The sequence below is a fragment of the Pipistrellus hanaki genome, assembly GCF_964339955.1.
Source record: "Pipistrellus hanaki genome assembly, chromosome: 11".
Classification (NCBI taxonomy): Eukaryota; Metazoa; Chordata; class Mammalia; order Chiroptera; family Vespertilionidae; genus Pipistrellus; species Pipistrellus hanaki.
Genome location: NC_140513.1, coordinates 23834222 through 23858552, shown reverse-complemented (window position 1 = coordinate 23858552; position 24331 = coordinate 23834222). Strand labels below are relative to the sequence as shown.

The 24331-nt window shown below is 58.4% G+C and overlaps 1 protein-coding gene across 1 annotated transcript in view; it reads right to left on the bottom strand.

Annotated features, from left to right (window-relative positions):
* Positions 1-24331, bottom strand: part of CORO2A (coronin 2A) — a 45185-nt gene that overhangs the window by 17944 nt on the left and 2910 nt on the right. Inside the window, exon 2 of the mRNA XM_084898745.1 lies at positions 5885-6085. Coding sequence (XP_084754871.1) covers positions 5885-6085 — 201 coding nt within the window. The remainder of the gene's footprint in view (positions 1-5884; positions 6086-24331) is intronic.

Here is a 24331-nt window from a genome sequence, read left to right as displayed (position 1 = left end):
CAAGCTCTAAATCAGGGGAGATACGCCTGCTCGCCTCACAGACCCCGGAGAACCTGGCTGGGCGTGGTGTCGCCGTCTCCAAGTCTCCACAGGCCATATTGACTGTGAGAAAGCACTTCTGACTTCGAGCCTGGAGTGGCCTCCGTGTGGCCCTCCCGCTCCCCTCTGCTCCTGGCCCTGCTCTGTCCTCTGGGACCCACAGACACCCTTTCCGGCCCCTCGCAAGCCAGCCCCTCGCAGGCCAGCCCGCCCCTGGGGAATCTGAAGGCAGAGGACCCATTCCTCGAGTGAGTTCTTTTCCAGGCTACACCGATCCAAAGAACTAAAAGAGACTTAAGAAAAGGCCTAGCCCACGCCTCGCACTGCTGGACCCGGAGCTGCGTGTGGAGGGACCGGGAGACGCTACGGAAGGCTCTGGGATTCAAACCGTCGGCGGGGCCAGCGATGGGAGCTGGGCGAGGAAGGCAGGACTGATCTGCAGGCAGTGGGCAGTCATGGGAGGCCTCTGAGACGGGGAGTGACCTGGTTGGACACAGGCTCGAGGAGGTCCGTCCGGCCTCTAAGAGCGTAGCAAACGTCCACCTTCCCCCAGGTCCACTCGGCCCCGCAGGCCCTGGTGTCCCCTCTGGCCGGGTCCACTCCCAGCCACGCCCCGGCGCCCACGGCCTGCCCTCGCCTTCCTCCTGCCCATCCGTCCTGCACACCTCACAGCAAAGTTCACCTGCCACCTTCCAGAGGGGGATCTGCTGCCAGCGGGCCCCAGGGTCAGGAGCCCAGCCTGGCACGGACCCAGACCTTCCCGCCCGTGCCCTGTTCCCTGAGCACAGCCCTCTGTTGCCACGGCTGCGAGCACCTCCCTCCACGGGGGTCACCCTGGGTCACAGCGTGCAGAAGGAAGGGCCCCGGCCGCAGAGGCACTCCCTCCGGGACACCTTCCAGCGCAGGCGCTCCGTCCATTAACTAAGCAGCTAAGCACATGTGTCAAACACAAGGCCCGCGGGCCAAATCCAGCCCGCCAGGCCTTGCAATGTGGCCCGCACCGCGCTGTCATCACTGCACTCCGCTGTCAGTTTATGACATTGTCAGTTTATGACTGTTCAGTAAACCATTCGGCCCGCGATTTAGGCTGGATTTTAGATTTTGGCCCCTTCTCTGATTGAGTTCGACACCCCTAAGCTAACGCATCCCTTCCTCCCCGCCCTCCCTCCGCACGGCACTCTGTACCCACCCGTCTCTGCCCGGATGGACGCCATCCCTGGTAACAACAAGGAGCCTGTGTCCGGGCCGCATTCGGGTCCTCGCTCTTACTGCTCAGGGTCCTGGGGGAACTCGTGTCCCTGAGCCTCAGCATCTCCTCTGGACAACGGGGCAATTTCCCCCTCAAACATGGACCGATGGCACCCACGTCACAACTGTCCCATCCGCCCAGTCGGTGCGGCCTGATGGGACCAGAACCTGTGTCCTTCCCCTCCCTCGGCCTCTCATTCCTGCTCCCTCCCCCTGGATGTGGTGAGGTAAGACTGTGCTTGAGAGGCCGTTCTGGGCCCTGATTCAAACACAACGAGGCCCCCATGAGGCATCAGAGACGTTTCACATGAAGTGGAAGTTGGTGACCCAGGAGCCAGGGTCCGCGCTGTGATCCCGGCATTGTGGCCGAGACAGAACATGCACTTACTTTTGAGAATTGGATCCTGGAAAGTTTGTGGGGATAAAAATGACAAGATGTCCAAGGTTTTGCTTTGGAATACTTCAGTGGAGGGAGAAGAGGGATGGAGGAAGCAAGAGGAGCCGTCTTGAAAATTCTAGAATCCGGGTGTCGAGGAGTTTGCGATATTGTTCCCTACCTACGTTGGTGTCTGAACATTTTTCATACTGATAAAAAAAGAATGAGGTGACTGTCTAGGACTGAAATGCAGTTTACAAATCAGCAGCAGCGGCCACCACCTGGGAGAAGACTCGCCAGAATTAGCAAATAGAAATTGTGGGATGCCCCAGGGGTATTTGAACTTCACATAAACAACACGCGTGACTTCCTGTCTGAGTATGCTCCGCCCGATATTTTACCGAAACTGAGGAATTCTCTGTGCAAAGAGCCTGGCGGTTCCTTATAAAAGGACACAGGTGTGACCACCTAGTCTCTGCCCTCCTGGGCCCCACAGACCTGGAGACGGACTTTCGTTCCCACAGAGACCTGGATCAGCTTTATTCGTAACAGCCCCAACCTGGAAACCACCCAGATGGCCTTCAGCGGGTCAATGGTTAAACGGACTGTGCTGCGTTCACACCCCAGGAGGAATACTACTCAGCAATAAAAAAGAACGGGCTGCCGGGACCGGTTTGGCTCAATGGATAGAGCGTCGGCTTGGGGACTGAAGGGTCCCGGGTTCGATTCCGGTCAAGGGCATGTACCTTGGTTGCGGGCATATCCCCAGTAGGGGGTGTGCAAGAGGCAGCTGATCGATGACTCTCTCTCATCGATGTTTCTGACTCTCTATCTCTCTCCCTTCCTCTCTGTACAAAATCAATAAAATATATTTAAAAAAACAAAACAAAAAAGAACGGGCTCCTGATAACACGCAGACACTTGGAGGGATGGTTGACGCTGAGTGAAAAAAAAAAGCCAAGCCCGAAAGGTTCCGCACTAGATGGTTCCATTCAGGCGGCATTCTTAAAAGGACAAGAGCGTGGACATGGAGGACAGAGTGGCTGTCGAGGCTTAAGGTGGGAGTGGGGGCGAGGGAAGTGGCTGTGGCTAACACGGGCGGCCTGGGGGACCTCGGGGACGCTGGCGGCATTCTGCATCCTGACGGTGCTGATGTCAGGACTCCGGTGGTGAGACTGAACTCCAGTCTCACAAGATTTGGGGGGAGTGGGGAGGGGTGGTGAAAGGCACACCAAATCTGTTATTTCTTACCATTGCAGGTGACTGTGCGATGATCTCAAAACAAGAACGTATAATTAAAAAGAAAAAAGAAGCAAGAAGAAGTCGTGTGGTGTTTCTCTGAGGGGCAGATGTGAGGGTCATCCTGCGTTTCCTCTGGCCGCGCTGGGGCCTGCGGGGTGCAGACCCCCCGCCCTGCTGCAGAGCCACCGAACCAGCATCGCGGCGTGACGCCCAGGCAGGAGCTCTGACAGTCCAGCCCCTGCTGTGCCTGGGCTCCTGGGGGTCTGTGCCAGCAGCAATGACCGTGTGTCCTCAAGCTCCTTACGATACTATCTCCAAAGCCCAGAGGGAGCCACTGGCACGTTTACCCGCGATCAGCTGCACAGGACAGCTGCGTCTCCACCCCCAGAGTGCTGTCCCGCTGGACGCACAGGGGAGCCGATGCCTGCCCTGGCCTGCAGGCCACCACAGCCCCAGCCCTGCCCCCTCTCTGCCCCCTCCCACTGCCCCTGCCATGTGACAACACACCTGTTTGTTTCTCAATCACCAAACCCAGTGGTCGGCAAATTCATTAGTCAACAGAGCCAAATACCAACAGGACAACGATTGACATTTCTTTGGAGAGCCACATGTTTTAAACGTAAACTTCTTCTAACGCCACTTCTTCAAAATAGACTTGCCCAGCCGAAACCGGTTTGGCTCAGCCTGCGGACTGAAGGATCCTGGGTTCGATTCAAGTCAAGGGCACATACCTTGTTGCGGGCACATCCCCAGTAGGGGGTGTGCAAGAGGTAGCTGATCGATGATTCTCTCTCATCAATGTTTCTAACTCTCTATCCCTCTCTCTTCCTCTCTGTAAAAAATCAATAATATATATATATATATATATATATATATATATATATATATTTTTTTTTTTTTTTTTAATAGACTCGCCCAGGCCAGGGTATTTTGTGGAAGAGCCACACTCAAGGGGCCAAAGAGCCGCATGTGGCTCACGAGCTGCAGCTTGCCGAACAGGGACCAAACCCATTCCCACCGCAGGGCCTCTGCACCTGCTGTGCCTTCTGCCCGAACGCTCTGCCTCTAGGGTTCCAGTGGTTCTGCCCACAGTCACCTCCCCAGAAAGGTCTTCTCTGCTCCTCTTCTCTCACCGGGGCCCCTCACCCCTCCTAGGTCACAGTCCATCACATCAAACCGATTCATTTTCTCATCGGAGTTATTAGCACCTACCCATACTAAACGTTTCATGCAAGTTAGAAACCACGGCACTTTTGAAAAAGTCCGAGTCATAAAAATCAGGGAAACACATTAACATGCAATTAATTAAGAATATAGTTTGTTTGGTGGGCAGAATCTTTTATTTTATTTTTTAATATACTTTTTATTGATTTCAGAGAGGAAGGGAGAGGGAGAGAGAGAAACATCAATAATGAGAATCTTTGATCGTCTGCCCCCTCTACTGGAGATCCAGTCTGAAACCCAGGAATCGAACCATGACCTCCTGGTTCATAGGCTGATGCTCAACCATTGAGCCATGCTGGCCGGGCTGGACAGAGCCTTTTAGAAGCACCCAGAACGTGGAAGAAATAAGTAGCCAAACAGGCCATGTCTGGGGGACCTGTGGCTCTAACCTTGGTGTCTTTCCGTAAATCCTAGGGTACATCTGTTCCCCCCTAGCTTGAAAAATTCCATCTTTCTAGAATACAGTTCGCATGTCTCACCCCGGCATTCAAGGCCCTTCTCACCGGGTCCCGTGAACTCCCCCAGGGTATTTCCCTTCCTCCCCTGACAGACTGCTCTGTCTGCTCCGGCCAGACAGCTCTCTGCAGCGCTCCGTGGCTTTGCGTGAGCCATTCCCTTTGCCAATTACGCCCTGTTTATTTGGATGAACAACTGCCGGGTAATTTGTTCAATCAATGAACATGTATGAGCACCCACTGTATGCACACAATGTGCTACATGGGTAAAAAAAGTATTGGTTTTCTCCCCCCGTCCCCCATTCCAAGTATAGGAGGTCCCAGCAGAACACCTGATCAATGAGATTCCCATTTGCGATGTTTAGTTCTGAAGTCCTCTGTCTGACTCCTGGTGGCTTATGTGCTGGGTCAGTGGTCAGCAAACTGTAGCTCGAGAGCTACATGCGGCTCTTTGGCCCCTTGAGTGTGGTGGCTCTTTCACAAAATACCTATGTGATTGAAATGTACAGTGCGATTGAAACTTCGTGGCCCATGTGCAGAAGTCAGTTTTCGGCCCTCGAAAGAAATTTCAATCGTCGTACTGTTGATATTTGGCTCTGTCGGCTAATGAGTTTGCCGACCACTGTGCTGGGTGGTCTCAGGTGATGGACTCGCTGATCTGAATCTGGGGGACTCCTGTCCACACTGCTCTGTTTCCTCCAGAGACCTTGTCTCTGCGTTTGCTGCAAACCAGAGGCACTGCCAACCCAGCGTTGCTCGGACCCCTCGGAGGGCCCCCTTAAGGCGGAGACGCAGGCCCCTGAGGAGATCTGCCATTAGGGGAATCTGTGAGAAACTGCCCCGTGGGGATCCAACACCTAAACATCAGCAAAGGCCGAAGGCCCAACCCCTACGGCCAGCACCTGCCCTTAGGACAAGCCGGTCCTTTCTGTTCACTTACTGCTTCCCTCTCTACCTCAGGCTGTGGCTTAAGGCTGGCTTCCTTCAGCGGGGAGAGGAAGTGGCTTTGGAGATTTCCCAGATGTGGTGCGAGCCTGGCAATGCGTTAAAAAATATATTTTTTATTCAGGAGCGGATTCTTTTGCAGTGGGGTAGAGGGGAAATCCCAGGAGGTGAACTCCCAGTGAGGAAACGAAGGCTCACAGAGCTGAGACGAGTCTGATTCAAGGTCGCAAGGCTGGTGGCAGGCCGGTCTGGGGTTTGAACCCGTGCCCAGTGGCAGAGAGCAGGCTCTCTCCACCTCCCCTCCGCCCCGAGCTGCCCGCAGAGAGCCGCCGCCCGGGCTCGCCGGCGCCCTCACCTGGTGCAGGGGGATGACGAGGAAGGCGCCCCCGCCGGCGCACTCCGTCACCACGGCGATGAAGTGGGGGTTCACGGCGCAGAAGTGGTTGTCGTGGACGCTGTGGGTGATGGGCACCGAGTCGTAGCAGTTCTCCTTGCTGGCCGGCTTGCCGAAGACGTGGCGGAACTTGGAGCTCCGGTACTGGGGGTGCCATGACATCTGCGGAGACACACGGGGACGGGGGTGCTGAGGCCCGCGGCCGGGGAGCGGGGTGCACGGCGGCCTCGCGGGGGGACGCAGAGGAGGGCGCACCCGGGACAGGGACGTGCTGTGAACCCAGGGAACAGGCCATCTCGGCGGCTCCTTCCACGGCCCCGGGGAGACGCAGCGAGATGACGTGTGATTACTGCTGACCTGCCTGCTTTTCGTCCGTCCAAGCGCGAACACAGAAAGAGCAGAGAAACGGGAGAGAGGCCTCAGCACATTCCCAATCCACCATCCCGCCGGGCAGGCCGGCCACCCCGCCCCTCCCAGCCCAGCCAACTGGGTGACCCGGTGCCCTCCGGAGCCAGCCAGCCTGCCCTGCAGTCCCAGCTCTGCCTCTTGCCAGCCCGGCAGGCAAGTGACTTAACTTCTGAAGCCCCCCTTTTCTCATCCATAAAACGGACAAGTCCACCTGAGCTCACAGTCACCTCCACGGAAATAGCCACTCGCAGTGGGGGGTGGCTGCTATGCGCCAGGGCCCCCCCCGAAAGTGCTTCCCTTGTCTGAGCTGAGCAGGTGGGGCTCCCTGGCCCCCCATCACAGATGCAGGGGTGCGGCCAGACGTGAGGCCCCGAGGTCACACACTGTCAGCCGTGGAGCTGGGAGCAGAACCACGGTCTGCAGCCTCCAGCCCCAGGTTCCTGAGGATCACGAGCGCGATGACAAAAGCTCTTTCGCACGCACTGAACCCTGGACCCCACCTCAGCCTATGACCGTCGCCACCCCCAGTGAACCCAGAAGGAGAATGAGGCTCCGGGAACTAAATGGACGCCTGCCAGAAAGGGGGCGGATGGCCTCTGCGGGGGAAGCCGGCCTCGGAGCAGCCTGAACACCAGCGACCTTCTGCCCCCGGCCCCAGACTCCTCTCCCCACCCTACCCCACCCCACCCCACCTGTCCCATCCCACCTCCTTATCTTCACTGCCAAGGTTCGCCCAGACCTACTGCCACGGAGGGAAATGCACAGAAGTGGGGGATGGAGCCACCAGCCTCTCCCTTGGTCCACGATACGGGAGTGTGCACCCCTCCGTGCAAGTGAACTTTGCGCGGTTGCGTGTGCACTGTGTGTGTGCAAGTCTGTGCATGAGCACTGCATCCACCAGAGTGTGCACAAGGACCCAGGGCTCACTCCCGTGGTGTGCACGCACATGTATCCGTGCATGCGTGAGCTTAAGGACTCAGCGATTCAGAGAACAGGCGCTTTATTTCCCCCACAAGCAGGCACTTGCTGGAAACGCAGGCCGTTGCGGGCCCTCAGCCTCGCCCAGGGGCTGGCCCGGAACGGCGGATCCCGGCCAGGTATATGTGCTGCCCCTGCTATCCTGCCCGGTCCCACCCGGCAGGGTCCACGTCAACGGCTGGGTCCACGCCAACGCCACAGTCCTAGCCCCTTCGGCCACTCCCAGGGCTCTGAGGCGTTCCGAGGCGGGGCACAAAGCAGGGGTGGCATCTACTCCGTCCCATGCATGCTTAGTGCCCCCGAGGCCAAGGGATTAGGCTCCGTGGGCTGTGAATTCCCCGCCCTTCCCCCTCCCAAAGGGGTTAGTCATCTCTGGGTTAACATCCCATGGAGTTGATTTAGTGCCTGGCAGTGGGGAGCTGGCTGCCTGTGCCAGCCCTCAGCTCTCCTGCGGATCGGTGTCTGTTTGGTGCAGGAGAAGCAACCTGACCAAGATCCCAGGGGTAGGATCAATGAAGGTGGGAAGCAGAAGGCAAACCCTGTCCAGAGGCCCCTCGTCCTGCCACACGCTCCTCTCTGACAGGTGAGAGACGGACAGAGAGACAGACACAGAAACTCTCCCGCCTGCCCCCAAAGGCCTGTCTTCCCAGCCCAGCCCTCCGTCATCGAGGGACCAGCGTTAGCTCGGGGTGGCTGGAAGGAAACCCACGCGGAGCGGTACAAAGCGGCACAGGAGGTGATTCATCGATCGCACCGTTCCCGGCCTCGGGGAAAGAATGAAATTACCTGATTTGGTCTTGGAACCCCTGGGATGGGTAGATGCCTGCTGCTGCCGGCTACCACTGTCCCGTTATACGTTTGTAGGTTCCACATCTGACGTTTGGAGTTTTATTTCTTTTCCCTAAAACCTGACCTTGTGGTGAGTGAACTAGCTCCAGACCTGCCTCTGGAGAGTCCGAACCACCACACTCATGTCTGCCGCCGTCAACAGAGGGAGATTACAACCACACAAGTTTCCTGATTTTAAAAAAAAGGCCCAGCCGGCATGGCTCGGTGGCTGAGCATTGACCTGTGAACCAGCAGGTCGCAGTTGGATTCCCAGTCAAGGCCCGTGCCCGGGCTGTGGGTTCGATCTCCAGTGTGGGGTGTGCAAGAGGCAGCCGATCAATGATTCTCTCATCATTGATGTTTCAGCCTCTCCCCCTCTCCCTTTCTCTCCGGAAAAAAAAAAAGATATAGCATAATATGCTAATTGGACCAGGCGGCCTTCCAGGCGGCCTTCTGGACGAAGCCGGGCTGTAAGGGAAGCCCGGGTCCCGGCTGCCAGAGGGAAGCTGGAGCCGGCAGCCAGGGGAAGGAAGGCCCTACTCTTGCACAAATTTCAACCATCGGGCCTCGAGTATAAACATAAACCAATGTGCCGAAACCGGTTTGGCTCAGTGGATAGAGCGTCGGCTTGGGAACTGAAGGGTCCCGGGTTCGATTCCGGTCAAGGGCATGTACCTTGGTTGCGGGCATATCCCCAGTAGGGGGTGTGCAAGAGGCAGCTGATTGATGACTCTCCCTCATCAATGTTTCTAACTCTCTATCTCTCTCCCTTCCTTTCTGTACAAAATCAATAAAAATATATTTAAAAAAAAAAAAAAAAAAAAAACATAAACCAATGTTACTGTAAGAGCACAGAGCATTCTGTCTGAAGGTGGCCTATAAAAGACCAAAAAAGATAACATAATAAACACCCAGTATGGGCAGGTCCCTCACCTTGACTTCAATCCTGACCAACTGTCACCTGTCGTAGGACTTATCCTTGGCCCCAAACTGGCCAGAACCGGTTTGGCTCAGAAGATAGAGCATCGGTCTGCGGACTGAAGGGTCCTGGGTTGGATTCTGGTCAAGGGCATGTACCTTGGTTGTAGGCATATCCCCTGTGGGGGGTTTGCAGGGGGCAACTGATAGATGTTTCTCTCTCATGGATGTTTCTAACTTTCTATCCCTCTCCCTTCCTCTCTGTAAAGAATCAATAAAATATATTAAATAAATAAAAAGCTCCTTTCTAACTCATCCTGATGCACCCGAGAGGGCTGGACTCGGGGTCGGAAGCCAAGGCCCCCTGCAGACAATGAAGGCTCCTCAGCCCCCCCCCCCCCCCCCCAGGGCAGGAAGAGGAAACCCTGCTTCTCCGGAGTGAGACTCCGCCCATTGTAGGCCAGGCCCTGCAGCTGCCCCTCCTTGGCACCAGGTGCCTTTACTGCCACCAGCAGCAGGGTCTCATCCCCCAGGCTTAGTTTTCGTCCCTCCTTCAAAGCAGAGGCCTGTCGCTGTCCACCAAAGGAGGAGGCTGGGATGGGGATGGAGGTTCCGGGACTGCAGTGCTAACAGCGGGAAAGTCCCAGGCAAAGGGGACAGTGGCTCCCCTGCCACCTACCACAGGGACCTTTATCTGATTCATGCGCAATTGTTTTCCTTTAAGTCACCAGTAACCCCGACGCTGGCAACCTGCCCCTGAGAGATTCTAGAGCTGACTTCTTTTAAAAATATATATAGCCCAAATGGGTTGGCTCAGTGGATAGAGTGTCGGCCTGTGGACTGAAAGGTCCCGGGTTCGATTCTGGTCAAGGGCATGTATTTTGGTTGCAGGCACATCCCCAGTAAGGGGTGTGCAAGAGGCAGCTGATTGATGATTCTCTCTCATAGATGTTTCTAACTCTCTATCCCTCTCTCTTCCTCTCTGTAAAAAATCAATTATATATATATATATATATATATATATATATATATATATATATTTGAAATATATTTTTATATTTTTATTGCTTTCAGAGAGGAGAGGGAGAGACAGAAACATCGTTGATGAGGGAAAATCATTGACCGGCTGCCTCTTGCAGGCCCACACTGGGGATGAAGCCTACAACCCAGGCATGTGCCCTGACCAGGAACTGAACCGTGACCTCCTGGCTCACCCACTGAGCCACGCCAGGCGGGCTAGAGCTAACTTCTGAAAGAGCCCAACATCCTGAAGCAGAGAACAGACCGTATCAAAGCAGGAAAGCCCAAGTTTGTGAAGAGAGGTGGATGTGAGGTGATTCAGGCACCAGCCTCCACCCGCCGCTGGCTTGCTCATTCTGTGCCAGGCCTGCGGTGGGCCGGGGCAGGGGGCCAGAGAGGTGGACTCAGTGACTGCTTTCCACACGTCTACACGCCTCAGGGGGAGACGAGAGGCCAGGACCGGACAGGCTGTCTCCCTCTGGAACTGACGGCCAGGACCGTGGTTTGCTCCTCTCAAGGCTCATGTACATCACAGCTCTGGCTGGGGTCCCAGGCGCTGGCCCTGTCCAACCCCAAGCCTCCCGGCACACCCGGCTTCTCAACTAACGCTACCATGAAGTTCAACGCAAAACCCAGCTCCCGGCCGCACCGGCAGCATTTCCAGTGCTCGTCAGCCACGTGCGTCGTGAGGGTATCCGATGGAGGAAGTGCGATTATGGGATGCGTCCGTCACACCCATGTGACTCTGGGCACGTTATGTAGTACTCTGTGTCCCCGCCAGGAAAACCAGGCATTGTAACAGCAGCAAAAACAACAGCCAACACGTGGCTTACCATGTGGGAAGCATGTTCCTTGTACTGACTCAGCCCTCACGGCAGTTCCATATGTACGGTCGCCCCGTTTTTACAGACGGGGGAACGGGGGCCCAGAGAGGGTAAGTAACCCGCCCAAAGTCACACAGCTCGTAGGCATCTGAGCTGGAATCCAAAGCCGGCCGGCCCGTTGTTTAGTCCCAGGCCCACACTTCCTCACGGGGCCGCCCTGGGCACTCAGGGAGACAGTCCACACGGCGGTGCCCGGTGAATGCTCAGCACTCAGCAGGTGCTGGCTGTCAGACGGATGTGGCCCATCCACTCAGTCCCAGTGCTCACAGGACGCTGAGTTTGGATGTGGTGCATGACAGGTGTGTGCCGAGGGCCCAGCGTTTGGGGAATCGGAGCAATAATCCCAAACCAGGAGGTGCCAAGCACCTGGCCCCTGGTGCTGGCCACGCTGGTGGAGGGAGCAGGCAAGCCATGAGCGCTCACACCCCCGCTGGCCAGGGCGCCTGCGGGGGGTGCGTCTGTGCACCTTCCCGGCAGGGCTCTCCCAGTGGAGGCCGGCTGAGCTCGCCCTGTGCTGGGGGATGGGGGCTCTGGGCTCTGGTGGGGGAAGGGGCAGTGGTACAGCCCGGCCTCGATCGCCCCCCTTCATGACCAGGGGAAGCAGAGGCCCCTGCAGCCGCCAAGTAGACAACAGCGGTGTCTCCAGGTTCTCTGCCCAGGGTCCTCCGGCCTCCCCGTCCCCCTCCCCAGCCTCCGGGCTTCTGGTCCAGCACAGATGCCCTGCCCGGCCCACAGGAAATACAGATGGAGTCAGAGCGAGCCAAGAGAATGCCTCTCTCCTCCTGATGAGATTAGGCCCGAGGGAGGCCTCCTCCTGACATCTGACGCTGCCCAGAGCCGTGCCTGGGCTCCGAGGGGCAGGGACCTCGTGAGGTCTCCCCCACCCCCACCCCAGGTCCCACCTGCTCTCTACGCCTCCCCCAAGCTGAGCGGGGCCTGGGCAGCCTTTCTCTTGGTGACTCTGTTGACAGCCCTTACCGGTCCCAGGTTCCTATCCTGCCCCACCCTGACCCCGTCTTTCCCTCAGGGCCCCCTCTGTCCTCAGAATAAAGCCCGGGGCTGGACTTGGGCTGTGAGCTCCCCCCGCCCCCCCAATCCACCCACGGCCTTCTCTTCTCCACAGACCTGCCCGCTGAGCCAAACAGACGTATCTGCCCCCCCTGAAAGCATGGCGTTTTCCCAGCTCCCATCTTTGCCCACAGCCGTCTCTGCCTCGAACCTCGTCAGCCCCCGAGTCCATGGGCGCCCCCTCCTCTCACAGCACCTCCCTGGGCCCCGGCCAAACAGAACCACCCCCTGGGGGGCTCCCGGCTCCCAGAACCGGCAGTCTCTCTGCCTGTGAGGCACCAGGGCAGGGGGAGAGCAGGGACCCACTGTCTCTGCACCTCAGCACCTGGCCTGTAAGGGGTCCTCATCGCTCACTCTGGGGGTCCTGCCAGGGGTCACAGAGATAATGGGGTCAAGCTCCTCGCCCCCGTCTGGTGCGAAGGAGGAGCTCAGCTGGTGGATGCTCCCTCTTGTCCTGCTCCCTGTGATGTTTCCTTCTTTCACCTGTCCCCTGTCCGTCCGTCCATCCATCCGTCCATCCATCCATCCCCAATGGCCCTCTCTTATGCTTTGCCCAACCACAGGCCGGATGCCACAGGCAGGCCCTGGGGGGCTGGGGGGAGACCACCTGGCGCCGGGATCGAGCTTTCCTGGCACCACCAGCCCCTCCTGCCCCCTCTGGGCACGGGGGCCCCGGCTGGGCCTGTCCTTTCTCGGCGGGCGTGCTGGTCCGGCCGGAGAGTCCTGGTGCTGACACCACGGGTCCCATGACTCTGGGCAAATCTAGTTCAATCTCAAGTGTTCCCTTTCCACCTCGTGGGCCGGCAATGCCCCGCCCCGCCCCGCCCGCCCACCCGCCCGCCGGGATGCTGGGCAGAGGGCGCTGCAGCTGGCTCTGGTGCCATCTCCCTTTGGGGACACAGAACAGGGCTTCTCCGCTCCCTCCTCCCGCCCCTTCCTTGGCAGAGTGCCGGGCTCTGTCTTTGGACAGAGAGGGAGACTGAGGCCGGAGAGGGAGGGGCCTTGCCCAGAGTCCCATGGAGCAGAGGACGGGGCTGACGCTGCACCACCTCCTGGGATGGGCGCCTGGCCAGGGCCTGCCTTGTTGTCAGCAGGTCCCGGCCTGGGACCCGGGAATCACCCAGGAACCAGCACCACCCGCCCTGCCGCTGGGCCCTCCCCAGCCGGTCCTGCCCCGGGGGGGCCGTGGGGAGGCAGACAGGGAACCAGCAGGCTCTGTTCAGGCGAACAGGCTCACAGGCCGCAGCAGGGAGACAGGAGTCTGGGGAGCTGGGGAGGGCTGGGGGGCGGATGTCTGAGCTAAACCTTAAGCTCAGAGTGAGCGAGCCCGGCATACGCGAAGGAAGGCTCTCACTCCCTGCAGGTGGAGGCCTGGCTCAGCCGCACCTCCACGCTGGGCACCTCCACGCTGGCCGCCGAGGCCAAGAGAGGGGGTGCGGCGTGGGGTGGGGTCTGGGCTGGCTGGGCTGGGGCGAAGGCAGGGAGCCATGAGGGCCGGGGGGAGCAGGGCCGGGCGTGGGCTCCGGACGCCGGCCTCGGAGCCGGCACTTGAAATGACGGGAGGCATCCGGGTTTGGGAGCAGCGGTGTGACCTGGGCAGAGCTGGCCCTGGCGTGGGTTTAGCTGCGGCGTGGTAGTCAGAATGTTTGTCCTGGGAAAGCACAGGGTGGGGCCAATGTACGTGTACCGCTGTTTGCAGAGGAAAATAATGCAATAATTAATGAATTGTAACGCAAGAATACACTGTACTTCCTGTACTCACAAGCGTGAACCAGCCCGTGCCCCACCCTACATCTTCTTCCTTAGCTCTGGGCTTGTGTCTAAGGAAGAAATCAGAGGTTTTGTTTCGTGGCCAGCTCCGCGGGAGGCTGGAGGGCTGTGGAGCTGGGGCGGGGGGAGAAGGAGGGGAGGAGGAGGGAGAGTCTGAGGCCTTCCTGTCTGGACTCGGAGGGAAAGAGCGTCGTAGATCAGGGAGGAGTGTGCAGAGCCGGCGGATCTGGTGAGCGGGAGTCAGGGCCTGACCTGCCGCCTCTGTAGATCTTAGCAACGGAGCCACATCCCGGCAGCTCGGGCTTTTAAATCAGAAAGTGGTTTCCTTCCATCCTTCAGCCCGTTCGCTGTGGTCGGAGTCCCCGGATCTGACGGAAGCTGCTGCTCCTACACAGGCCTGGGCGGCCCAACGCTCCGCTCCGGAGGAGGACGCGAGATTCCTTCCTGCCTCCGCCTCGCCTGCTCAGGAACAGGGGATCCGTGCCGGGCCCAGCCTCCCTCCGCCCCCCGGCTCGCCCTGTGACCGCTGCCGGGAGAGGATGGCGAGGCACCCTCTCCCTCTGCCCAGCGCCCTGAGCTTCGCCGGACGGTGTGCTCAGACTGGCGGGGCGGGCAGCAGGCCGGCGGAGAGGACGGAGGGCGGAGTGAAGATGTCAGGGCAGCGGGCCCCAAGTCCGACTCCGCAAGGACTGGTGACAGCATCTCCTTAGCATTTTCCCCTTTACTTGCTTTTTAATTTTTATTTATTGATTTTAGAGAGAGAGGAAGAGAGCAAGAGACTTGGAGAGAGAGAGAGAGAGGGAGAGAGAGAGAGAAGCAGGTTTGTTGCTCCACTTAGGTATGCATTCTTAGGTTGCTTCTTGTATGTGCCCTGTCTGGAGATCGAACCCACAACCTCAGCGAATCTGGACGACACTCTAACCAATCGGCACCCGGCCAGGGCCTCTCCTTTTCGTTCTGCGTGCAGCAGTGGGTCCGAAACTCCAGAGCCCCTCAGAAGGGGGGCTGGTGAGCATCCAGATTGCTGGGCCCATCCTCGGGCCTCCGACTCAGCAAGTCTGGGGGCCTGAGAGTCTGCCTCCTGGCGAATTCCAGGGGCCCTCCCTCTGCTCCACCACCGAGAGCCCTCCCATGCCCGTGGATTTGCTCCTCCCATCCACCTCGGGGAGAAGGACCCCATTTTGTGGATGCAGCAACTCGCGCTCAGCTCAGAGCAGCGGGGTCAGGCTTCCGAGGTTACGCAGTAGGAGCCTGCCCCGCACCGGCTGCCTGAGCACAGCCACTTCCCAGCCAGGCCGGGGCTGTGCTCCTCTGGGGCCCGTCTCCCAGCTCCTCTTCCTGGTGCACCAGGCGGCTCCGCACGCAGGGCGGCAGGTGCTCCCGGGGTGGCCTCCCTCCGGGTCTGCGGAGCAGCCGTCCAGGGCGGGGAGAGCGCCCAGGGCCCCTCCCCTGCCCCCTCAGCGCCGATGGCCCATCCGGAGCTCTAACTCCCACCTAATCTAATGTTTAGCCAGACCCGCGCTCGAATGACCGTATTGCATCGGGGGCGAGAGACAGACACAGGGTCCGGGAGGGCCCAGGGCCAGGAGCAGCACTGCCGCCCGCCCGCCTCCTCCCCACCCCACCACCCCGGGAGCCCGGCCTCTGCTCGGATCGCTCTGGCGATGGGCGCTCCCCCCGCTGGGGGCAGAGGAGCCGGCGGCAGACTCCCTCCTCCTCCTGCCGAGCGGAAGCCCACAATCTCCCCCAACGCGCGCCGACCACAGCCGGGCCCGCGACAGCCCTTCCGACACGCGAGGCCCCGACCGCGTGCCCCGGGGTGGCTTCCCGCTCGTCGGGGAGTTTCTCGCAGGGCTCGGTGGCCATCGCCTCCGCAGGTTGGTTGCCGCCCCAGATTCTCCGTGCTGTCCCCACCTCACACCCAGTTTGAGGCCCAGATTCCCCCTCGGGCCCTCTGGATGCAGCCTGAGGACCACTCAGCAGAGCAGTTCCCCCACAGAGACCCCAGACTTCACGTCTCATAATAGCAGCACTGGCCAGACCCCGCGAGAGCTGGGGTGCAGGAGGGGAAACTGAGTCAGCATGCCCCGGGCGGGGGGGGGGGGGCCCAGGTTCCCAGCGCCCCCAGCCCAGGACGATCTCCAAGACAGGAGACAACGCGCCCTTTGTTCCGGCCGGGATGCCATGCAAACATTTCCTTCCTTATCTGTGTTCCTCTCTCGGAGGGACACATTCCAAGGATGGCTGGGGAGAGAGATCCTCCAGCCGTGAGGCCTGAGGCCGGGGCCCTCATCCCCGCGGGGCCCTCAGAGCTTGGGGAAGGGGGGCTGCATTTCTCTGGGGTGAAGTCTAGGCTGGGAAGGAGGGGGCTCCTTGGGGCCAGGAGAGAAGACGGACCCCAAGCCAGTGCTGCTGGGAAAGCCAGCGGAGCCCCAGCAGCCCCCACGACGGGGGAGTGAACGGGGGCACATTTCCCAGGTCCCCAGATGGAGACAGACCCCCGTGCTGGGAGCCCACAGGGAGCCATGGGGCCTCCGTCCGGGGGTGCGGGGGGTGGGATGGAGAGAAAGATGGAGAGAAAGATGGAGCCCTCCCACTGTGCAGAGCGGAGTGTGGTCACCAGCGTGGGGGTGTGTCAGAGGCGGCAGCAGTGCGCCCACGAGCACGGACCCGAGCTTCTCACCACGATCTTCCTGCTTAGATAACAGTCTTCCTGTGTCTCCCTGCCTCACTCCGGAGGCCACCGGGATAGAAGGCGGGGAGGGGAGGGGGGACACGCGGCTCTCAGCCCCTGCAGGCTGCAGGGGCGCCAGAGATCACCTGGTCTAACCCCTCACGTGCAGATGAGGAAACAGCGGGACGGGGTGTAACTTGTCCAAGGTCACCTGCTGGCGAGTGTCAGGAGCCAAAGGGAACACAAGTCTCCAGTCCTTGATGCTGAAACCGGCAGCCTCCGTGTCCTGGCCCCAGCCCAGCCCCGACTGGCCTCTCACTAGGCCAAAGGCAGGCCCTGCACGGCTCAGCCTCGGCTGCCTCCCCTCCCCGGCTGCGAGGTCCCCGCTGGTTCTGAGGCTGCCGAGGGTGGCAGGGAGAGGGGTGGCAGGGAGAGGGGTGGCAGGGAGAGGGGTGTCCTGGCAAAGGGTACAAGTGCTGTCAGGAAGGGGACGCGGGGCCACGGGCAGGCCCTGGATCTGGGAGTCACTCTGCTTCACTCCGAAGGCTCATCCTCTTTATGTGCGAAATGAGTCTAACCCAGCCCAGCTCTCGGCTGTGGTTGGAGTGCCAGGGGGTCCCATAGACAGCTGTGAGCTGGGAAGTAAGCTGAGGGGTGCGGCTGCTGTCCTTACACTCTGGCAGGGTCTGCTTTGGGGGAGAGATCTGGGATCCCGAGGATTCTGCTTCTGACCGCCAGGAGCACCTTAGCGCCGCAGGACTCGGCTCTCCTGCAGACAGCGGTCCCAGGGGCTCCAGCCCAGGCCTGGCGGGAATGTGGGCAGCCCTGGACCCAGGTCCTGGGCCTTCTGAGGCTCTCTTACCCCTGCTGGGCAGGGGAAGTGGGGGAGGGCAAGGGCAGTAGGGAGGGACACAGTCAGCCCAGGGGGTGCCTTTTCTACAGAGACTTAAAAATAATAAAATCCACCAAGAGAGTCTGACTTCCTAGCCCAGCGGTCGGCCAACTCATTAGTCAACAGAGCAAAATATCACCAGGACAATAACTGAAATTCCTTTTGAGAGCCAAATATTTTAAACTTAAACTTCTTTTAACGCCACTTCTTCAAAATAGACTCGCCCAGCCGAAACCAATTTGGCTCAATGGATAGAGTGTCGGCCTGCAGACTGAAGGGTCCTGAGTTTGATTCTGGTCAAGGGCATATACATCCTTGGTTGCGGGCACATCCCCAGTAAGGGGGTGTGCAGGAGGCAGCTGGTCGATGTTTCTCTCTCATCGATATTTCTAACTCTCTATCTCTCTCCCTTCCTCTCTTTAAAAAATCAATAAGATATATTTTAAAAAAACAGACTCGCCCAGGGTGTGGTATTTTGTGGAAGAGCCACACTCAAGGGGCCAAAGAGCCGCATGTGGCTCTGGAGCCGCGGTTTGCCGACCACGGTCCTAGCCCATGATGGGCCGGCAATTCTAAACAATGTAAGTGATAAAGCATGCCTCTGGCCGCGGGTCGTCGGCCAGTACCCGTTGCTTTCCGCGTGGACTGAGCCCAGCCCAACTGTGTGCTGCACCCAAACAGCCCCTATGCTTCCTGTCTCCAGCTGCTGGAGTGTGCGGTTCCTGGGCCAACGACTCCCTCCCACTGCTCCGTACGCCCAGCTCCTTCCAGGCCCAGCTAAAGCTGCAGCCTCTTGCGGGAAGGGAAGCCTTCCTGCCTGCATTCTTTTCCGTCCGCAGCGGGCCACGCTCCCCTCCCAGGCCTCCTGCCTCCCAGCCTGGGCTGTGGACTCAGTGGCCTTATGTTCTCTGCAGAGGAAAATCCAAGAAAGGCCCCTCCCTCTGGCACTGGGAGCTCACAGCGCAGAAAGCCATGCCAGGAGCGCCACTTCCCAGCGTGTGGCCTCGGCCACGTCCCACGGCCCCCGTGCCGCTGTGCACAAGCACCAGCTCCCCTCCCCGCCTTGATCTGCCGTCCCTTCCCCCGGCCGCGCCCTGCACCTCGTCACCATGCAAAAATGTTCCACCTGCTTCCAAAGTCAATAATCCAAGCACCCCCTTGCTGGCCACACCCTCCCCACCTCCGGGTTCTCGCCAGGTGTGACCAGGCCTTTGTCAAGTGCCCCCGATGGATCAATAAAAGGGCTTCAGACCCAAGGAGAGAGCCATGGGCCACAGACCCCTCTCCAGGATGACAAAACCCGGGGCCCAGTCCGCCTCTCGGGCTTCACCTCGCCTGGGACCAGGGCAGCACTCAGTGCGTTTAACTCTTCACAGACCCGTTGCCTCCGGCCTCAGGGCCCGGCTCAGGCTGTTGCTCTTGTCCAGCCTGCTCCCCTCCTCTCCTCACCTGGGTATTCCCTACCTCCCTTTCCGATCTCAGCTCAAAAGTCCTTCCCTCCGAAGAGCCTTCTGCAGAGACCCTGGGCTGGTACAAGCCTCTGCACGCTGCCACGCACCCTCTGTTCATCCGGGTGCCTGCCCAGGTTTGGGGGGACTCCAGGATTCCTGCCCGGGTCTCCTTTGGCCTGTGAGCCCACGAGGGCAGCACCTGTGTCTGTTTTGCTCTGTTCTGTAATGCCCAGCACTGAGCCCAGCTTCACATGCAGAAGGTGATCAAGACGTGAAAAAAATAACTTTAAGGCCTGGCTGGGTGGCTCATTGGTTAGAGGGCAGTCCCCATACACCAAATGGATGCAGGTTCGATTCCTGGTTATATTTGGGGGGGGGGGGGAGGAGGAAGGGGGGAGGGTAACCAATCGATGTTTCTCTCTCACATTGAAGTTTCTCTCCCTCCCTCCCTCTCTCTCTAAAAATCAATAAAAACATATCCTCAGGTGAGGATTAAAAAAGAAAACTTTGAGGAATAAACGAATGGGCTAATCTGGGCGAGATTCTAGGAATATCTGTGTGGAGTAGGCCCCCGTGGTCTCTCTCCAGGGTGGCCCACCGTCCAGCCTCCTCCTGATAATGGTCATGACAAGGATGAGGTGAGAAATCCAGCCACCAAGCTCTCAGAGCTGCCCCTGCCCAGCCCTCCCCGCCCTCCGCCAGGCCGGCCCATGGCTCCCCGTGCTGGCTGCTGAGCGACCAGCCCCCTGGGCCCCTCTGAGCTCGCAGGTGGTTTACGCCAGACAGTGAGCATTTTCTCCTGCCCGAGGGCGAGAACTCAGGAGCCTTTTCTTTGTGGGGTTGGACGAGGACAAAGTAATTAATGGCATGAGTCAGAGCAGAGCTCCAGTCCCAGCTTCACCTCTTACGGCTATGTGACCCTGCAAGAGTCACCTCACCTCTCTGGGCCCGATGTCCTCGTCTGCACAAGCAGGACGAGAATAACTAGCCAGAGGTTGCTTGTAAGGATTAAATGGTAGCAGTGCATTAGGGGCCTGGTCGGGGGTGGGGAGCTGCCATGCGTCCCATCGAATGGGTTCCAAGACACCACTTTTAAACTAAGGTGACCAGACGTCCCGATTTTTAACAATCTGTCCCTCATCGGGACTTTTTTAAAACGCCGCAGGACGCGAGACAAATTGTTAAAAATCAGGACTGTCCCGCCAAAAGCGGGACGTGTGGTCACCTTATTTTAAACTGAAACGGAAATGCGACTCACAGTCAGAGTCTGTCTGCCATGTTTCCTTTCCTGATGGGTTCAAACACAACGGCACCTCTCCTCTCCCGGTAGACGGTGCCCCGCGTGCAGTGAAACACAGCCCCTGCTTCACTTCCTTTGCAAAGAGGCAGGGAGGTGTGTGGGAGTCCAGGGTCCAGAGACCGCGCACGCACATGGTTGAGGGAAAGGGGTCTGCTGGGGTCTGGTCTGAGGGCCCGGAACCCTAAGGCCTCGGGGAATCTGAAGGCACAGGCCCTTCCCCGGCCCCATGCCTCTGAATCTGGCCCGCCGCCCTGGTCCCACACGGGGGTGGCCCGAGTCCAGACGGACCCCACCCTTTCTGACTGGGACCCTCTGCTCCTGATAACACAGCCCGCAGTATTGGCCTTGGGGCAGTCTGGTCACGATGCTAACAGCGCCTGCAGCCACCCGGACCCCCAGGCTTTGTCCTGGGACCCCCCTGAGACGTGTCCTTCAGTGCGACCCACTTATGGAGCCGCCCTGGACTCGGCTCTCCGCTGCTCTGGAAGGTGAGCTGCGGAGGCCACCCAGAGCTCCCCTCCAGCGGGTGGTGCCAGACTGTTCTATGTGACACATGCCACAGGCAGCCACATTTCAGTAGAAATAAAATGTCCATCACATACACAAATGTCAAAATAAAGAAAAGACAAAAGGCGATAAAATCCTGCCATCGAGTGGTAGCCGGCTTGATGTGTGTCTGGATTGGTTACGTGCGTGTGGATTTATTCTTTCCCCGTATCTGAACCAAAACAGGCTCATGCCACGTGCTCTCTTCTTTGCTTTTCCAGTTTATGCGACATTGCAGACCCCTCAGTGACCTCAGGGTGCTCGCCCCCAACCCTCACCTCCAGGTCCCCAGGCCTGACCAGGACGCAGTGTTTATGACCTGGACGGTCCCTGGGGCACGTGTCCCCGCTTCCTCAGGTCACGGCTGCCTTCAGGGCCCCACTCAGCAAAGCCGCACCCGCGCACAAGTGCTCGTGAGCTCTTAAATCACGGGGTGCGAGGTGAGTGGGAGCTGGGTTTGATTGCAGGCCTTTCCAAACAGCCCCGGTGCTCTCCTCCCAGTCCCGGTGCCGAGGCTGGCGGGTGTTTCCCTCCCCCCGGGCTCCAGACACCACAATGCACAGCAATGAACAGGTGTCGGGCGATTAACAGCTCGTAAAGCATTTCCATGCTCCTCGCAATGTGGAGTCTCACAATGACCCTACGCATTAGGCCAAGCAGGTGGCGATGACCTTCATTTTACAGATGTAAAGACTGAGGCTCGGAGAGGAGGGGTGGCTCACCAAATGACCCCCCTGCTTTCCTTCCATTCAGAGCCTGGCCGACCCCACACGGTGCCAACCACCTCCAGAAAGCCTTCCCAACCCCCACCCCACTCCCAGCTGTGCGCCCTTGCAGGCCAGGATGGGTCTGGCTCATCTCCCCATCCATCCTCTCCAACTACAGAAAAACCTCAACCGATAGCTGCTGGAAGGAAGACCATCATGATTATTAAGGCAGGAAATAGTCTCCCCACTATATTGTGCACGAGGACAAAAGGCATAAGAAGGGATAGGACCTGCCTACAGAGCACAGCTGTGGCCAGGTCAGGTCTCCCCTCAGAGGTGTGGCTTCCTTCATCCCACTGTGTCCCTGGTTGTCTCCAAGCCACGGCCAGAGGTTCCTCTCTGGCTCCTCTTGCACTGGCTGGGTCCTACCTGGTCCAGCCAGGTGTGAAGGGGTGTGTGGCGGGTGGGGCTGTGGCTATGGTAGGCCACCTCCCTGGGGCAGCCTTAGGAATGAGCGTTTCATTGTGCTGTGCCCTGTGCCAGCATTTTCTGTCTGCCTCTCACTTCCTCCTGCAGCTGGCATCACCATTCCGATGACACTTTGCAGGTGGGGAGGGAAAGACCCCGGCCCAAGGCTTCCTTCGTGGCTGAGCTGGGGCTGGAAGCCAGGGCTGCAGCCCCGGGAGCGTGCAGGCACGAGAGCCAGAAACAAATGTTCAGGCAGAGTGCAAGAGGCAAGTCCTCCCGGGAGGTCTGAGGCTGGGTTTGGCAAGGCCCCAAACGCTCCCTCCCCATCACCGGCCACCTCCCACTCAGGGCCGGCTGGAGGATGAGGCTCGGGCCCAGGGAACACGGGCTGGCCCTGGCAGTCCCCCGGTGCCCGCTGTGGGCAGGGCACACCGCCTGCCAGCTCCCTGCCACTCCGGGCTCGAGGCCAGGCTGGAGGCAGCTGTCACACCAACCCAGCACCAGTCCTCAGCTCCCTGTTTCTTCTTATTGGAACAAGACCTCACAGGTCTGCTCCCAGCTGGTGGTAAGATGCCCAGCAAGGCCCTGCCTCTCACTGGGCTTCCCTGTCCCTCTCTGGGAAGTGATGCGGGGGGGTCGGGGGATGGAAGGTGGGGAAGGGCGGTGGAAAGGGGTTGTCTCAAAGGAATCCACCAACTCTGACACTGCAGGCAGCATAGCACAGGGATGAAATCCCAGACAGGAGAGCCAGATGACGTGGTTCCAATGTATGGCCCCAGGCAAGCTGCCCACCATCTCTGGGCCTCAGTGTCCTCATCCGTAAAACGAGAATTACAGTAGAAAAAAAGACGGAAAATAAATACACCAAGATATTTATACTGATTATGTGAGGTGTGGGGAGTTATTTTCTATCTATTTTCCTGTCTGTTTTCTAAATTCTCCATTATCCAGTGTTTATAACATAAAAAACAAATATACTTTCTTTGTAAATTAACTTTATGGAGATATAATTTACTTATACTATAATATACCCATTTAAAAAATGGGAATAACCCTACCTAATAAGGATGAAATGTGCAAACTGACCATAACTCCGAGACAAAGATGGTGGTGCCCACAGCCAATAAGGAGGGAATATGCAAATTGACCTGACAAGGCGAGAGGCAGAAGGTGGCTCTGGGGGGAGCCAGGGGAAGGAAGGCCTATTCTTGCACGAATCTCCATGCATCCGGCCTCTGGTAACGAATAACAGTGTCCATCCTATAGACAGGCTGCTTTGGGGAGTGAATGGGTTAATGTATGTACAATCTTAGCTGGTGCCTGGAAATGCTATTGTTTGTTAAATAAATAAGCGCAAGACAAGCCTGGCTTCCTCCTCCTCTTCCTGCTCACCTGGACCGGACCTCTCCCTCCCTCCCCCAGCACCAAGTTCCTCCATCGCCTGCCCCCACGTTCACCTCCGCAATCTTTTTCTGTACCCAAAGTTACTGCACTGACAGTCAAATCTGGCCATGCCCCTGCCCCGTTCAAAAGCCTCCCATGGCTCCCCTCCGCCCGGGGCGAAAAGCCCTGCCTCGTACACCAGGCACCGTTTAAGCAAGTTATTTAACGTCTCTGTCCTTTTCTATTCCTAACTGAAAAAGAGGAATCACCACAGCATCTCCCTCGCCAACGTACAGGGCTCCACCGTGTCTGGGTGGGGTGCACAGTCTGACTCATGGCCTCTCTCACCGGTCTCCGCGCCCCTCTCCCACAGTCACTGTGCTAGCCTGCTCCTCCTCGAACTTGCCAGGCACGGTCCTAGTTCAGGGCTTCTGATTGGCTGTTGCTTCCACCCTTCCACCATCCTGGGAGGCTCTTTCCCCAGCAATCAGCCCAGCTCACTCCTTCATCGCCTTCCAGCCTGTGTCCAAAAGTCACCTTCTCAGTGATTCCCCTGACCACCCCATTTAACACCGAAACTCCTCCCGCCCCTTCCCCTTCACACACCAGAAACGCACTCCTACCAATGTGCTCCATCTCAGCTATCATCATCTGTTTTACTCACCCCCCTCCCTGCTTTAGACAGTAAGTTTCTTTACAACAGTACTTTTGTATTACTATATATTTTTTATTACTGTCAAGACCCCTCCACTCACGGGCCATACCTAGCACAATGCAGGTGCTCTATACACGATGGCTAAATGACCAAATGAACAATGTAAAGCGCTTAGGACAGAATCGGGCAGGTGGTAAGTACTCTGCTCTTTAATGATTTCCACTTAGGTTGAACCAAATAAATAAAACTGCCATTTCTTGTAAGTCCAAAGCAGCCAGATACTGGCCATGTCACACGGTTTAACCTAATGTTTCCCGGGGCAGCCCGCAGGCGCCTGGGAGGCATCTCCAGGCCTAGCACACAGGACGTGCCCAGTGTGTGTTTGTCCACAGGAGGAAGTCACCTCCTCCCTCCTGGCCCTTCACACCCGGTGTGATTGCAAACCACCTCCTCTCTGT